The sequence below is a fragment of the Manacus candei genome, unplaced genomic scaffold, assembly GCF_025592945.1.
Source record: "Manacus candei isolate 608988 ecotype Guabito, Panama unplaced genomic scaffold, ASM2559294v1 h1tg000039l, whole genome shotgun sequence".
In the NCBI taxonomy this organism is placed as follows: Eukaryota; Metazoa; Chordata; class Aves; order Passeriformes; family Pipridae; genus Manacus; species Manacus candei.
In genome coordinates this window covers 120,316-135,403 of record NW_026138087.1, presented here as the reverse complement: position 1 = coordinate 135,403, position 15,088 = coordinate 120,316, and the positions used below count along the sequence as shown (strand labels likewise).

Below are 15,088 nucleotides of genomic sequence, written 5' to 3'. Positions count from 1 at the left end.
TTGAAGCTAGAGTGAGGGAGCTGAAGCGAAAGAAGACTGACAAAAAAGTTGTCTATGTAGTAGATGGAGATTTCTTAGAAGAGAAACTGCGATCGCCGAAACACGAGAAGATGGAGGTCCACTTCGACAATGGCAAAAAGTCTAAGAAGTCAAAGTCAAACTCTGACGACGAATGCTCTGATCAAGACCAGTAGAGGGGCCCTGCCTTCTGCCAGGAGAAGGAGAGGGACCAAGAAGATAACCGGGTTTACTGGGCTGTGTGGGTCCGATGGCCTGGCACATCGGATCCTCAGAGATACCAGGCCTTGATAGATACTGGAGCCCAGTGTACTGTAATGCCTTCGGAGTATAAGAGTACCGAGACTGTTACTATTTCTGGAGTGACAGGAGGGTCTCAAGAATTGTCAGTAGTAGAGGCGGACATGAGCTTGACGGGAGACCAATGGGAAAAGCGTCCCATTGTGACGGGGCCAGAAGCCCCTTGCATCCTTGGTATGGACTACCTAAGAAGAGGATACTTCAAGGACCCGAAAGGGTACCGGTGGGCTTTTGGTGTAGCCACGGTGATTGAAGAGGGGTCCAAGCAATTGTCTGCCCTTCCTGGCCTTTCAGAAGACCCTTCCATTGTAGGATTACTACGAGTTAAAGATCAAGAAGTGCCAATAGCCACAACAACTGTACACAGACGACAGTATCGGACAAACCGAGATGCTGTGATCCCTATCCACAAAATGATCCGAAAGTTGGAGAGCCAAGGGGTGGTCAGCAGAACCCATTCACCCTTCAACAGCCCCATCTGGCCTGTGCGTAAATCCGATGGAGAGTGGAGACTGACTGTGGACTATCGTGGCTTAAATGAAGTTACGCCACCGTTGAGTGCTGCCGTGCCAGATATGTTGGAGCTCCAATATGAGTTGGAGTCCAAGACAGCAAAGTGGTACGCCACCATCGACATAGCCAACGCGTTTTTCTCCATTCCTTTAGCGGCAGAGTGCAGGCCACAGTTTGCTTTCACCTGGAGGGGCGTTCAATACACCTGGAATCGACTGCCCCAGGGGTGGAAACACAGTCCAACCATCTGTCATGGACTGATCCAGGTCACACTAGAGAAGGGTAAGGCTCCCGAACACATCCAGTACATCGATGACATCATTGTATGGGGGGATACAGCAGAAGAAGTTTTCAAAAAAGGACAGACGATCATCCAGATTCTCCTCGAGGCCGGTTTCGCTATCAAGAAGAGCAAAGTCAAGGGACCTGCCCGAGAGATCCAATTCCTAGGGGTGAAATGGCAAGATGGACGACGCCAGATACCAACAGACATCATCAACAAGATTGTAGCAATGGCTCCCCCCACAAACAAGAAAGAAACCCAAGCTTTTCTGGGAGCCATAGGCTTCTGGAGGATGCATATCCCAGAATACAGTCAGATTGTGAGCCCTCTTTACTTTGTGACCCGTAAAAAGAACAATTTCCAGTGGGGTCCGGAGCAACAACAAGCTTTCAGGCAGATCAAGCAAGAAATTGCACATGCCGTGGCTCTTGGACCAGTTAGAATGGGACCAGATGTAAAGAATGTGCTCTACTCTGCAGCTGGAGATAAAGGTCCCTCCTGGAGCCTCTGGCAAAAGGTGCCTGGCGAGACGCGAGGGCGACCACTGGGTTTCTGGAGCCGAAGCTACAGAGGTTCTGAGGCCAATTACACCCCTGTGGAAAAGGAAATCTTAGCGGCGTATGAAGGTATACGAGCAGCTTCAGAGGTAATTGGTACCGAAGCACAGCTCTTCCTGGCACCCCGATTACCCGTCTTGAGCTGGATGTTCAAAGGGAAGGTGCCCCCTGCGCATCATGCCACCGATGCCACGTGGAGCAAGTGGATGGCTTTGATTACACAACGTGTCCGAATCGGGAACTCGAATCGCCCCGGCATCTTGGAAATCATAACCAATTGGCCTGAAGGTGGGAACTTCAGTCTGGCAGAAGAAGAAGAGCCAGTGAGCCGAGCCGAGGAAGCTCCGCCATTTGATCAGCTGCCAGATGAAGAAAGGCGTTATGCCCTTTTCACTGATGGTTCTTGCCGAATTGTAGGAAGGAACCAGAAGTGGAAAGCGGCCGTTTGGAATCCCACCCGACGAGTGGCAGAAGCCGCTGAGGGTCAAGGCGAGTCGAGTCAATTTGCGGAACTCAAAGCCGTCCAATTGGCCCTGGACATTGCTGAACGAGAAGGTTGGCCGAGACTCTACCTCTACACAGACTCGTGGATGATAGCCAATGCTCTATGGGGATGGTTAGAGCGATGGAAGAAGATGAACTGGAGGCGTGGAGGAAAACCCATCTGGGCTGCTGACTTGTGGCAGGACATCGCTGCCAGAGCGAAGAGTCTGAATGTGAGAGTCCACCATGTAGACGCCCATGTGTCCAAAAAGCGAGCTAATGAAGAACATAATAACAACAGAGAAGCGGACCGAGCTGCACAGATAGGGGTGTCACAAGTAGACCTAGACTGGCAGCAGAAGGGAGAGCTGTTTCTGGCTCGATGGGCCCATGATGCTTGCGGTCATCAAGGCCGAGATGCCACCCACAGATGGGCACGAGACCGAGGGGTGGATTTAACCATGGATATCATTTCTGAAGTTATCCATGATTGTGAGACTTGTGCCGCTATTAAGCAGGCGAAAAGACTGAAACCCCTGTGGTATGGTGGACGATGGGATAAGTATAAGTATGGAGAGGCATGGCAGGTTGATTATATCAAACTGCCACAGACCCGCCAAGGTAAGTGCTATGTACTTACCATGGTGGAAGCAACAACGGGATGGTTAGAGACTTTTTCAGTGCCCCACGCAACGGCCCGGAATACCATTCTGGGCCTTGAAAAGCAAGTCCTGTGGCGACACGGGACCCCAGAACGTATTGAGTCGGACAACGGGACTCATTTCAAAAATGGATTAGTCACCACTTGGGCGAGGGAACATGGTATCGAATGGGTATACCACATTCCACATCATGCACCAGCTGCTGGGAAGGTTGAGAGATATAACGGATTATTGAAGACCACTCTAAAGTTATTAGGTGAGGGGACTTATAAAAACTGGGACAAGAACTTAGCCAAGGCTACCTGGCTAGTTAACACCAGGGGTTCTGTCAATCGAGCTGGCCCTGCACAGGCAGAATCCCTTCACATTGTTGATGGAGATAAAGTTCCAGCAATCCATTTGAGGGGAATGCTAGGGAAAGCTGTTTGGGTTACCCCTGCCTCAGGCCAAGACAAACCCATTCGTGGGATTGTCTTTGCTCAAGGGCCAGGACATACGTGGTGGGTAATGAGGAAGGATGGAGTCATCCAGTGTGTGCCTCAAGGAAACTTAGCCTTGGGGAAAAACTAATTGTATGTCCTAAGTTGTGTTTTTACAGGAAGCCAGTCACCAGATGAGAGAGAGACCTGAACTAAGCTGTTGCTGGTATCCGGTGATGAGACAGTCCAGTGATGAAACAGCCATAAATCAGAACTGTAATGGTGACTGAGGAGACCAAAGATCTGGACTGAACTGACATCGGTATTGATTTTCCAACGACGAGACAACTGTGCCGAGAGACCAACAAGAACTATATATATATATATATATGCAAATGTGTATATATATGCACGGGATGTAGACGAACGTGAGACATAGGTGTTACGTAAAGAAATAGTATGGAATAAGGGGTGGAGAATGTGGTGGTTTCACTCTAGGCCTTCCTGGAGACCAACTTGTAACCAGGAAGGAACTAGAAAAGTGATCACGGAAGTATTCCATGCTATTCCTTTACGTAACTTGAGGTATAAATAAGGCCAGCGGGAGGCATCTCGCCCTCTTCCTCTCCGGCGAGGTTCGAGAACGGCGGGTCCCTGTTTTGGTCTGGTTTATCTGGAGCTGAGGCCTACAGTGACTACCGTTATCTGCCACGCGTGAGGGGAGAGCCTTGGGCCGTGTCTAGCCATCCTGCCTGTTCGAAGGGAAGTGGTGAGATTTTTGCTAGTTTGCCTTCGGTCGGCTGGTTGGCTTGTTCGGTCCTTGCCCCTTTTTGTCCTTCTCCCTTCCCCTTCCCCCCCCCCCCCCCCCCCCCTTCTGTGTGTGGTATTCTCCTTTTGTGTATCTGTCTCATATGTAATATATATATATATATATATATATATATTTGCTATAGCTTTGGCTGCTTGGTTTTTTTTTCTTTTCCCTCTCTGGGAGGCAGGTCCTTGTTGTCGAGTTTCGGGGACTTGGCAGGAAGCCAGCTCGAAACTTGCACAAGTTTATAAATTGAAAATTTCATTTTAAAAAGCTTATTTAATGCTTTAGGTACTGCTATAAAAGAAAATAAATCATTGGATAATGACTCCATTTCTTTTTCTATTCTCAGTCCACAAATTGACTGTACTGAAATTAAATTTGGATGTTGACCTCAAACATCACTAATTTAAAGAGAGAACAGACATGGTAAACTAGCATTGAATAGATTTTGGCTGTAAACACAAATAATCATGAAACTGTGTCACAGATATTGTTCCACATTTTCCTTGATATACTCCAGGAATGTAATTAACAGTATTCTTACCTCTAACTTCCATAGAATGTATGGTTTAGAGCTCTTTACTGATAAATTAATGTAAATTTTACTAAAAGCATTAAAACTTGAAGCTTGTTTGAACGTTCAGATTTCAGAACTGTAATGAGCAACCATGTAATTGGATTTTGAGCAAACTGTATTGTAATGAAAACCTCTCTTCAGAGTCAACTGTGCTATGATACTGACACTTTGTTCCTTTTAAATCAAAGGTCAAATCTTGAACATTTCAGGGAAAAGCTAAACCAAACAACACTAACTGGAAATGCATTACCCTAACACTAATGATGCACACATGTCTAACAAGCTTCAGAGGCATTAACTGGAACCATTGTAACTATTAGAATGAAATTAGCAGTACAAACAAGGCCCATGATAGAGCAGCAGGCTAGGAAAAGCTATAGAAAAGATATTTAATATGTTTTTAATTGCCTGGTTTATACCTCAGTTTTTGTCGTAGCTGCTCTAGTTCCACATTCTGTTCTGTCACAGTTCTCAGAAACTGTTGATTGGTCTGCAAAATAAGGAAATATTTGTAACATGTTCCTTATAGTATTGAAAATGTTATGTATTCAGAATTTTTATAGGACATTTCTACAGAATATTATATAACAAAAATAGCCAATAAGGTCTATTTAACACTATGGCTGGTCTTCAAGTACCAAGATTTATGTAGAGTATTTTAGAAAGGCAAAAGCAGAGTGATGTTCCTTCCCTTCTTTGTCCATATTTTAGTAATAGAACAACTTCACGAGACAAAAACTGTAGTAGCTCAGACCTGTCATCTGCACTTCCATATAGTTTAGGTGCCTAGAATCCCTTGTGACACTTAGTACCACAAGCAGACCACAAATGCTGCAAAAAATTCCTGTGTTTTAGGGACAAGGAACAATGAGAAATTGCTCCTCCTTCATTCTTTTGTATGCAAGCCAGTGCTGGAGGTGTCATTCTCCTTCAACTGTCTTCCCATTTGAGAATAATTTCATATTTTTGCTACCCTACTAGCCTTTTCTAGAGCTTACATATATCTTACATTGAGATATTAAAGATGACCATAACAGCAGACAGCATTCAAAATGCACAATATTCTCCTTTTTCTCCCCTCTCTTATTAATTGCTAATATTCTTCTTGCTTTTTTGACTGTTCCTAAGAATTGTTTTCAAACACTTCCTACTTCTAAAATACCTGTTCTGAATGGTAAGTTAATTTCAAGACCATCATGGAATACCCAAAGTGAAAGCCCCTCTCACCCACATGTATTACTTTGGTTTTATGATACCGATAAAATGTCTGATAAAATTACATCAGATAATCAACATCACGAGATCTTTTTACAAATTTCTGCAGTTTACTTCAGTTTTCACTACTTTAAATATTTTAACATCAGCAGTGAACGCTGTTGCCTTAATACTGAATCTCATTTCTAGAACACACATAAATATACTAAACAGCTCCAACCTGAGCACATCTAGGAAACACAGCTGGTTTATCTCAATAAAAAACCTGATTAATTACTCTGTCTCTTCACTTTCTATTTTTCAGTTTGTTAGCTGAAAAAAAGGGCATGCTGCTTTATCCCATGACATGCCTTTGGTAACCTCTCAACTACACTGATGTGGTGTTTGTAGTTTAGGAATAAAGCCATCACTAACTGATTTTTGTCTAGTCCCTGGAGAAGTTTGCGAATTTCAGTGGCACGATTTCTTTTTCAACCAGATATTTACGAAGGCCTTTTTGCTTTTGTTTTATACTCTGAGGAAAAAAAAAATTACTAGCTCACTGTTCAGAAGGTTTTACTTACCAACTCTATTTTCTCATTGGCTTTGTGTAGTTGCCGAGTCAACTGCTGAAAGCTAGTCAGTTGATCCTAAAACAAGAATTCAAAGCTTCTTATAATCATCATCATAATAAAAAGTAAATAATTAGAAAATTTCATAGTCAACTGAAAATATTTTCAAAAAAACTCTACATGTAGCAGGAAATTCAGTATGCCTTTGTAGATTTTAATTAGATTGCTTTTAGCTGTTGACCTCATAATTCAGAAAATTAGATATACTACTGAACAATGTATCTAATTGTCACTCAGTTACAAACTGTCTCCTTCCAAAACTCATAACGCACTTACTCTCAAAATATGAAAGCACACATGAGCAGTGCCTATAAAGAGCCACACAAACTATGATGCTACTACAAGCATTTTTGCTAAGCACAGTAACACACATGTACCCATTAATTAAAAAAATGCTTGTACAGACGTGTTTAATTTGCTCTTTGCCATATAGGATGTCTTGAGTCCATAGAAAAAATGGCTCAATTAAGTCTGAGTCCCTGAATGTGAAATCTGTCATCCTAAGAAAACTAGCGTAACACAGAAAAATCATCTGCAGCATGCGAAGTGCCTTCAGAGCACAGAAAGAACTGAAGTCCCTGAGCTGAAATATCTATTAATTGTGCTGCATTCATCTAACAGTCTCAAGGTCAAGTATATGCCAGAACCCTATTCCTGCAACTCATTTGCCTACTGTATCCAATCCTTATGATATCCTCTCTTTTCTTTTTGTCAGTTCTAATTATAGTTGGTCTTAACTATTTCTATTTACCTCTGACAGCTATTTTATAAAAGCAACCCTAAAATAAAAGTTTATTCAACTAAAAAGTGTTTTCACTGGGTGACCAATAGCATTTAAGAATAAAAGGCTGATTAACCTCACTCTTGTTCCAACGGCATTAAAATCCACCAAAAATTTAGTTACTAAGGAAAAGCGGAACCTGACAGCCGTAAACCCTTCAACAGCTACCAATGGATCTCTATAATCTACTATGTGGGTTACCAGTAACTAACAATACAACACAAGAAATAACTTAATAGAAGAAATAAGAGCAGAAAGCTGGAACTACACAAAGATAAGAGTCCTCATTCCTTGAAATAATTATGAAACTTGACAGAGCTCAGTAGCTATACGGATATTTATCCTGTTTCTCAGAAAAGATCACATAGCTAAGGTGAACTTAATATGGAAAAAAACCCCAAAATCTGTAAAAAAATATTTCTGAGGTAACTGTGCCCTTAAATCAAGTGCACTTGAAAATAGAAAGGAAATACTAAAAATTTGTAGCTTCTCTTTACAGACATAGAAATACATGTAGCAAGGTACATACAGGCATAAAGTTTCTATTAGTTCTTCACACACTGAGCATCTTTATATAGCTCATCAGAGCAGAAGAGCTTTTCTAAGATTTCCTGAAAGGCCTTCCCCAGACACAGCAGAAAAGAAACAAGCTAACATTACACAAATACTGGTCAACTTCATTTTTCATCTGTTTACAAATGCTTCCTTACTGAATAGCAACAGGGAATGGAAACTACTTTTCCCACTATTCAAACACAGGAGAACAGATGAAAGACTTTCACTTGAGACTTCAGAAATCTCTGGAAACTTTTTCAGATGTTTTACTCTACTAAAGATTTCCAACCATGCAGTTCAAATACATAATTATTTATATGCGCATGCATATCTTGTGCATGTATACATATACATACATATGTACTCAGACTCAGTGCACTCCCCAATGTTTCTGCCCGTATTTTTGGAATAAAGAACTTTTCCAATTGTAATAGTGCATTTAGTTGATGAATCAGTGACCACATCTGACCACTCAACTTTAGATGACTATTATAGAAAATAGTTAACAGTACTCATGATGGACTGAAATGTCGGTAATGTCTTAAGCATTGTCAAAATCACAGAAAGACTTTTTGTCGAACAAAGAAGCAACTGCCTGTTTGAGACCACTAAAACCTGACTGGACTTTGGACTGTGACTGGGGATTTGAGGTAAGACTACTGTCTAATCATCTCAGGTCTGAGGAGAAATAAACAAGGCCCAGGAGCTGGTGGAGGAGAAGAGTTTTGGGTGTGTGATGGTGCTTTCTTAAATCTCTCCACATCAAACCAAAGGAGTAACTGCCCCGGGAAAGTCATGTACACATGGAACATTCATGTGAGAGGCAGCTGAGAAGAGGTCATAAACTATCAGATCCCCAAAGCGCCCCCGCAACTCATTCCTGAGGCCTTCCACCACTAAAGGACTGCATGTGATCCAAGTGAGGCAACAAACTCAGAGCCTGTCGCAAGAGATTGCAAAGCTTCCCCCCCACCCCCAGGGGAGGTGCCTAGCATCTCCTGAACATATATTAATCCACTGGACTCTATGTTTTGTGGGACCCTCATCACCAAGAAGACCAGAAGAACCGGACTGATAAGACACCAACAGTTTACATGGAGCAGTGATACATTTTCTATTTTAATCTCTGTCATTTTCTTTCTTCCCCCAACTCCTTTTCCTATTTCCTTCTATCTCTCTGTCTCACATTTACCATTAAATAAAACCCATACTACTGACTTGGGCATCTGGTCTCATTTGTACCTTAATTCAGGCAGACGCATCTCTAATAATTTTAATAACCAAATCATAAAAGTACTGTCAGAACCTACTCACTTCAGTTTGACTACACATAGATCCAGAATCTCTACAGTATAGGAAGTGTGATGGTTTCAGTCCAGACCTTCCTGGAAACCAGTTTGTAACCAGGAAGGAACTGGGAAGGTGACCAAGGAAGTATTCCATGCTATTCCTTTACGTAACCCAGGGTATAAATAAGGCATTGATAAGAGAGTTCGCTCTCTTCTCTTCCGGTGAGGTTGGAGAACGGTGGTCCCTGTCTGGGCCTGGCTTATCTGGAGCTGAGGCCTACAGTAACTGCTGTTATCGACCACGCGTGAGGGGGGAGTGCTGGGCCGTGTCCAGACGTACTGCTTTCTTTCAAGGGAAGTGGTGAGCTCTTGCCAATCCTTCAGCTTTGCTGGGTTTTTAGATTGTGTAGATCTGTTTTATTATTTGTCCCTTTTCACCCTATTTTATCCTTTTCCCTTCTCCCTTCCCCCCTCCTCCCTTCGACTTCGGGAAGCTATTTGGGGTCATAGATTCATATATATAATTCTCATTGTATATCTCTGTTTTATACATAATATATATATATATTTTGGCTAGAACTTTGGCTGCCTGGTCTTTCGTTTTTTTTTTCCTTCCCTCTCTGGGAAGGAGACCCTGTTGTCGAGTTTCGGAGATTTGGCAGGAAGCCAACTCCAAACTTGCACAGGAAGGTACACCAAAATTAACAAAAATATAAATGAAAATTACATTCTGCCTTTTCCTTTCAGTTACGTGAATCTGCGTTTCAGTCAGGCGTTCCTGGTACTGCTGCTGAAGTCGATCATGTTCCTGTAACAACGTCTGCCAGAGCTCAACTGCTTGTTCTTTTTCCTAAGTTACAGAACAATACCTTGTAAAAATATTCTATTATAGCATATTTATCTTCATCTATCATTCTCTAAAAAGAGAGAACTCCTATTTTGAAGAAATGCCACTCCCTATACGTTTTTCTGCTCACATTTTAAATACACAGAGCAAATTCAGATGAAGGAAAACATGCTTAGAATTTCAAATTCCACTTACAAGTGAATCACAAGTTCTCTGCTTTTTTTTTTGAAGAACTCAAACTTTCACAGGTTTTAAGGTAGGCCTACAGTATAGATAATATTCAAATACCAAATTCAGCAATCAAATTAACTTCAATTTAATCATACACAACCGAATTGATAGATCATTGTAATAAGCTGAACAAAATTTGATTGTATTTTCAGATTTAAATATTATTTTCTATATCTCACATATACTTGGCCTCCTCATAGGACATTATAGTGGTTTTGATTAAACTGACAAACTACTAAAAGAACGTGAATTGAACAAAATATATCATTAAGTTGCTCGTCATGAATTCAACATACAGATCAAGTCAATTAAATAAAATTACTGGCACAAATTAACATTAAAAAATTCTTCTATGAATCTAGGAAAGAAGTTCCTTCAGGTCTTCAAATTCCATGTCAAGAGGGCCTTGAAACAGTTTCCAAGAACTCTGAAAAAATGAATTCTGAATCAAGAAATAAAACAGTTTTCCCTAATCTGTGAAGGCACAACAAGAGAAATAAAACAGTATAAATCTTTCATCTCACACACTTGCTTTGCCAGTCGTAGTTGTTCTTGAAGGTTTCTCACTACGCCCTCATCTGAAGGAATATCAGTCTCCAGATGCATGAAAGGAAAAGCCTCCAGTTGCTTCTCAAGAACCTCTTTCAACTCTGCATGCAGCCTGAAATTCAAAGAACTAAGTTCAGGAAAGTATTTCTTTAACAGGTATTTTTTTAACAACTGAAATATACCGTGCCTTCCATCTATACATATTACTTCTTAGTCAAATTTAAATCTATTAAGTTACATTCTATAAACACAAAAGACAGTTTGAAATAGTTTCATATCTAGTTCTTCTAGTGATATGGTTAAATCTCCTATACCTGGTGCTGTAATCTGTATTTAGCATTTTAAGACTCTAACATTAAGATCCTGTATCTACTTAGTAGTTGAAGATTTCAAAGATTTCAAGGTTCTAGAAAAAAAGGCTTTTAAATGTTCAAAAATCAAGAGAAAGAGCAGTAGTAACACGGCAGTGCAATTATTTACCTTTCATTTTCCTTGGTGACTTCTTCCAATTTTAGCCTCATCTCGCTCATTTGTACCTGACACCAACACATACAAGAGTAAGCATTCATTTAAGTTACACAAACTCTGGCAATTCTTTCATCTTTTATTTCTGAGTGATACTGTAAAGGATAGACAACTTAATTCAGCATAATACAGTAAATTAAAGTCAATTTCTTTTTTAAGGGATGCCACTTAAATTTAGCAGCTGCAAAGTCCTGTTATACCTCAGCATTCAGATGTTATTTCAGGCATTAAACTTAACCTTCTGAAATTCTTATCAGTCTTACAGTTTGATTTTTAATTAACTCGAGTTCTTTTAGGGGCACAGTGGATGCCTCTCATCTTTCATGCCATAAGCATTTGAGAAAAGTTTAGGAAACTGAGGAGAAACTTCAGTTAACGTTAATCAAACTGGCTGTTCCGTTAACTAGTGCAACAAAACCTTATTGCTTCTGCTGCCTTCTAAAATCAGCCAAGCTTGAAGACTTTATTTGCAAAATCTTTATGATGGACAGATCAAACAAATTCAGTGTGTTAAACCAAAACCACTGTATAATTTCTGCGTCACAAGTAAAAAATTGCTTTCTGTATGCCACAGGTTTTAAACATATCACTTCAATTTTCAGTCATGTTACAAAGCATTAAAAAGTTTCATTTTCTGTGACAGAATGGAGGACAGTTCCCTTCCACTTCAGTCTCCATGATAATACACATTTAAAGAAATATAACAAGAATGAAGAAGGCTGGGTGTATTCCATACTTGCAGGACTGAGTTGGACTGCATCAGATCAGACCTGGAAGGAAAGAGGGAAACAGCTACCTTGTCTCAATGTTACCTAGAAATATGCCTGCAACCATATCAGAGCATCTAGAGAAATAAAGTATGCATGTTTCATTTCACCACATTGCTTCTCCAAACAGTAAACTGTTGCAATTTGGACAATGTCCCAATCTTTTCACAGAAAGCTCTCCATTCATCTGCTTGAGGCAGACTGCAGTCCAGCAGGTTTGTGGAGCATGACAAAAACTAGTGGCCTAGATATTAAGACTACTAACAATACACAGTCTGAAATGTTAGGAATGTCCATACCTGATAAAGCTGCAGCTGTTCTTTCATTTCCTCCAAGTGTTTATCATACTCAGTGACTAGAGTTGACACGCTATAAAGTTGAAAAACATGCTTAGAATAAGTTTTGTAAATGTTGAAACATTCTGATAATTAACTATTTTTAAAGAATTCTTAATCTAGAGACCAGAACGGAACAGTCACTTTTCTTGAGTTCCAAGCTTGACATTCCCCAGAATCTAATGAACAAATTTAATTACTACTTTTAAACTATGATCATTAACAGCATGAGTTCTGTATAACAGAACTAGAACATGGGACACTATAAATGACCATTAATACAACATTAATATTTCATACATAGAATTCCAAATGTTAAAAGACTAGACTTTATTGCTGTTTTCACATACAACAGTAAGGTAGTCTATAAGACAATGTAAAATACTGTAATTCTACTTCTATACTTTTTCCTTCCCAATATTTTCATAATTGAAAGTAATTCTCTGAAAATTCTATATTTGTCTAGAGTAATAATGCCTTAAAAGTTAACAAGAAAGGCTAGGTTATTTTTGTAACATGAAATTACAGTGATTATGAAACCATTTCCTGATGGGCAACTGTTAGTGTAAGACTGTCAAATAAACATTTTTAAAAACATCCACTTGACCTCAACAGACAGCAGTTAGGTAACTGCTGGGTTACCTGGATCAGTGCAATCCTACCAGAACTTTTGTTTATTATCTTACGATTCAGAGTAGAGAATTCCTTCATTCATCTCTCATCCTTTATGTTCAAGATTGTGGAAGCAAAGTCAGTAATTTAATTTCCTGAATAAATACACTACTATCTAAACACAACTGCTACAGTAACACCTCTACAGACTCCATTCATAAGTTCTCAGACCTTTGAACACTTGTACATAAGACCCAGTGTACCTGGATATTTACACTTCTATGAGCATTCAAATCCATTGTAGCACTCCAACTTATCACTTGAAATCAGTTACCTTTGGTTCCTTTGGTCCATCACCCTGGATCCTAATAGGTCATCACCACCAAGGGCATTTTTCTGTAATGGAATTATTCACATATTAGTACTTGCACATAACTGTATGTAGTTTTAAACTTTTATATGTAACCCAAAACTGTCTGTACTGTAATTGTACACAATATCTTACAGAATCACTTTCAGGATTATGTTTAAAACCCCTAGTGTTCTGGCCCAATATGTAAAAATACTATTTTTTTTCCTGGAGTTATGTGATATAAAGCATAATTGCATCTGAAGGGGAACCACCTCAATCTTAAAAGAACAATCATAAGTTTGTCTAAGTGCTAAGTCCATTTCCATGCACCTTAGCACCAGGAATGTGCTGATGCCCTAAATTCTGCACAGTTTCAGACAGGTTTATGGTACCCAGCACAAAAAGTTACCTCAGCATGAGACCAATCTATTAGAAAAGAGAAGTCTATAAAAATAAAAAAGTTACAAATCAAATGTTCTTTCAGGGATAAAACTTTTGAAAATGCACCAAAAATACCATAATTCACTGTTAGGACAGTTTTGTTCGGCTGTTTCTGCTTGGAAAAACAATAAGCAACTTGAGTTGTGTGACAGACCCAAAGCAGGGCCAGGCCATGTTGAAGTGAGCTGTGCTCTATGTTGTTTGTTGCAAAACCTCATTGCAAAAATTCTTACTACTTCCATTCCTGAGTTCATATACCTGCTCAGCAATAACTCTTAAAATAAATCTCATCTGCTTCATAGTGTCTAAGTGCCATATTTGGCCTCAGATTTAAAAAATACCAAGTTTGAGAATCATGGTTACAACATCACACATTATTACATAAATGTGACTGCCAGTCAGAAATATGTTTAACAGTATAGTGCTTTGAGGGCAAAAAAATGTTTCTAAAATTCTTCTATTCAGCACAATTGTTTAAAAGAAAATAGGATTTGAAAAAGCCTACAGAGACTGTAATAATAATGAATTCCATTCCTTTCATATTCCTTCTGTTTTAAGAAATTCTAAAAAATGAAGTTTCTGCCTAGAAAACACACAAACACATACATATCTTCATGATTTGCAAGGTCTAAGGGCAACAAATCGCATTGTGTATCAGATTCAATTAGCTGGATTCTGGGTTTGTCTAGTTTGAAGGAAAGGAGGCTGAAGAGCAACCTCACTGCTTTTCACTGCTTCCTGAGGAGAGGAAATGCAGAGGGAGGTGCTGAGCTCTTCTCCCTGGTATCCAGTGATAGAGTGCCTGGGAGCAGTTCTAAGCTGCGCCAGGGAAGGTTTAGACTGGACATTAGGAAGCACTTCTTTCCTGAGATGGCAGCCAAACACAGGAACAAACTCCCTAGAGAGGAGGTTGAGGCCCTAAAACTCTCAATGTTTAAGAGGCATTTGGACACTACACTAAAGAACATGCTTTAACTTTTGGCCAGACCTGAACTGGTCAGGCAGTTCAACTAGGTGATAGTTGTAGGTTTCTTCCAAATGAAATATTTTATTCTATTTTGTAAGAATCTGAGTAACGCCTTTGTAACTGGAATGGGGAATGAAGAATGATTTACACAACTTCTTGACTATTTTTCTTGATATATATCCCACAGTTCTTTTCTAGTTCTAATCTTCTAAAGGGGGGTATAGGAAAAAGATAGAGGCAATAGAAAGGAGGTAACAGTAAAAGAATGTAAGGAACAGGAAGGGGAACGTTGCTGCCCTTACCAGCCAAAGTATGTAAACATGAGAGGCCATAGGTGCAAAAGGGGGTAAATTTTACACATCCCTTATAGAAACTCATCTTCAAC

The 15,088-nt window shown here is 40.0% G+C and overlaps 1 protein-coding gene across 5 annotated transcripts in view; it reads right to left on the bottom strand.

Moving 5' to 3' along the window:
• The window catches only part of SCLT1 (sodium channel and clathrin linker 1), a 43,581-nt gene that overhangs the window by 26,906 nt on the left and 1,587 nt on the right, over window positions 1–15,088 (bottom strand). For 4 of the 5 annotated variants that reach the window (XR_007905655.1, XM_051794475.1, XM_051794473.1 and 1 more), the window contains exons 2-8: window positions 13,278–13,339; window positions 12,296–12,365; window positions 11,185–11,240; window positions 10,684–10,816; window positions 9,805–9,927; window positions 6,405–6,470; window positions 5,046–5,116 (exon numbers count right to left, since the gene is read on the bottom strand). Coding sequence is in view for 4 of the 5 variants with exons in the window: in XM_051794475.1 (XP_051650435.1) it covers window positions 5,046–5,116; window positions 6,405–6,470; window positions 9,805–9,927; window positions 10,684–10,816; window positions 11,185–11,240; window positions 12,296–12,365; window positions 13,278–13,297 (539 nt within the window). In the remaining variant the exon portion in view is untranslated. The remainder of the gene's footprint in view (window positions 1–5,045; window positions 5,117–6,404; window positions 6,471–9,804; window positions 9,928–10,683; window positions 10,817–11,184; window positions 11,241–12,295; window positions 12,366–13,277; window positions 13,340–15,088) is intronic. The other variant, XM_051794476.1, reaches the window with a different exon arrangement.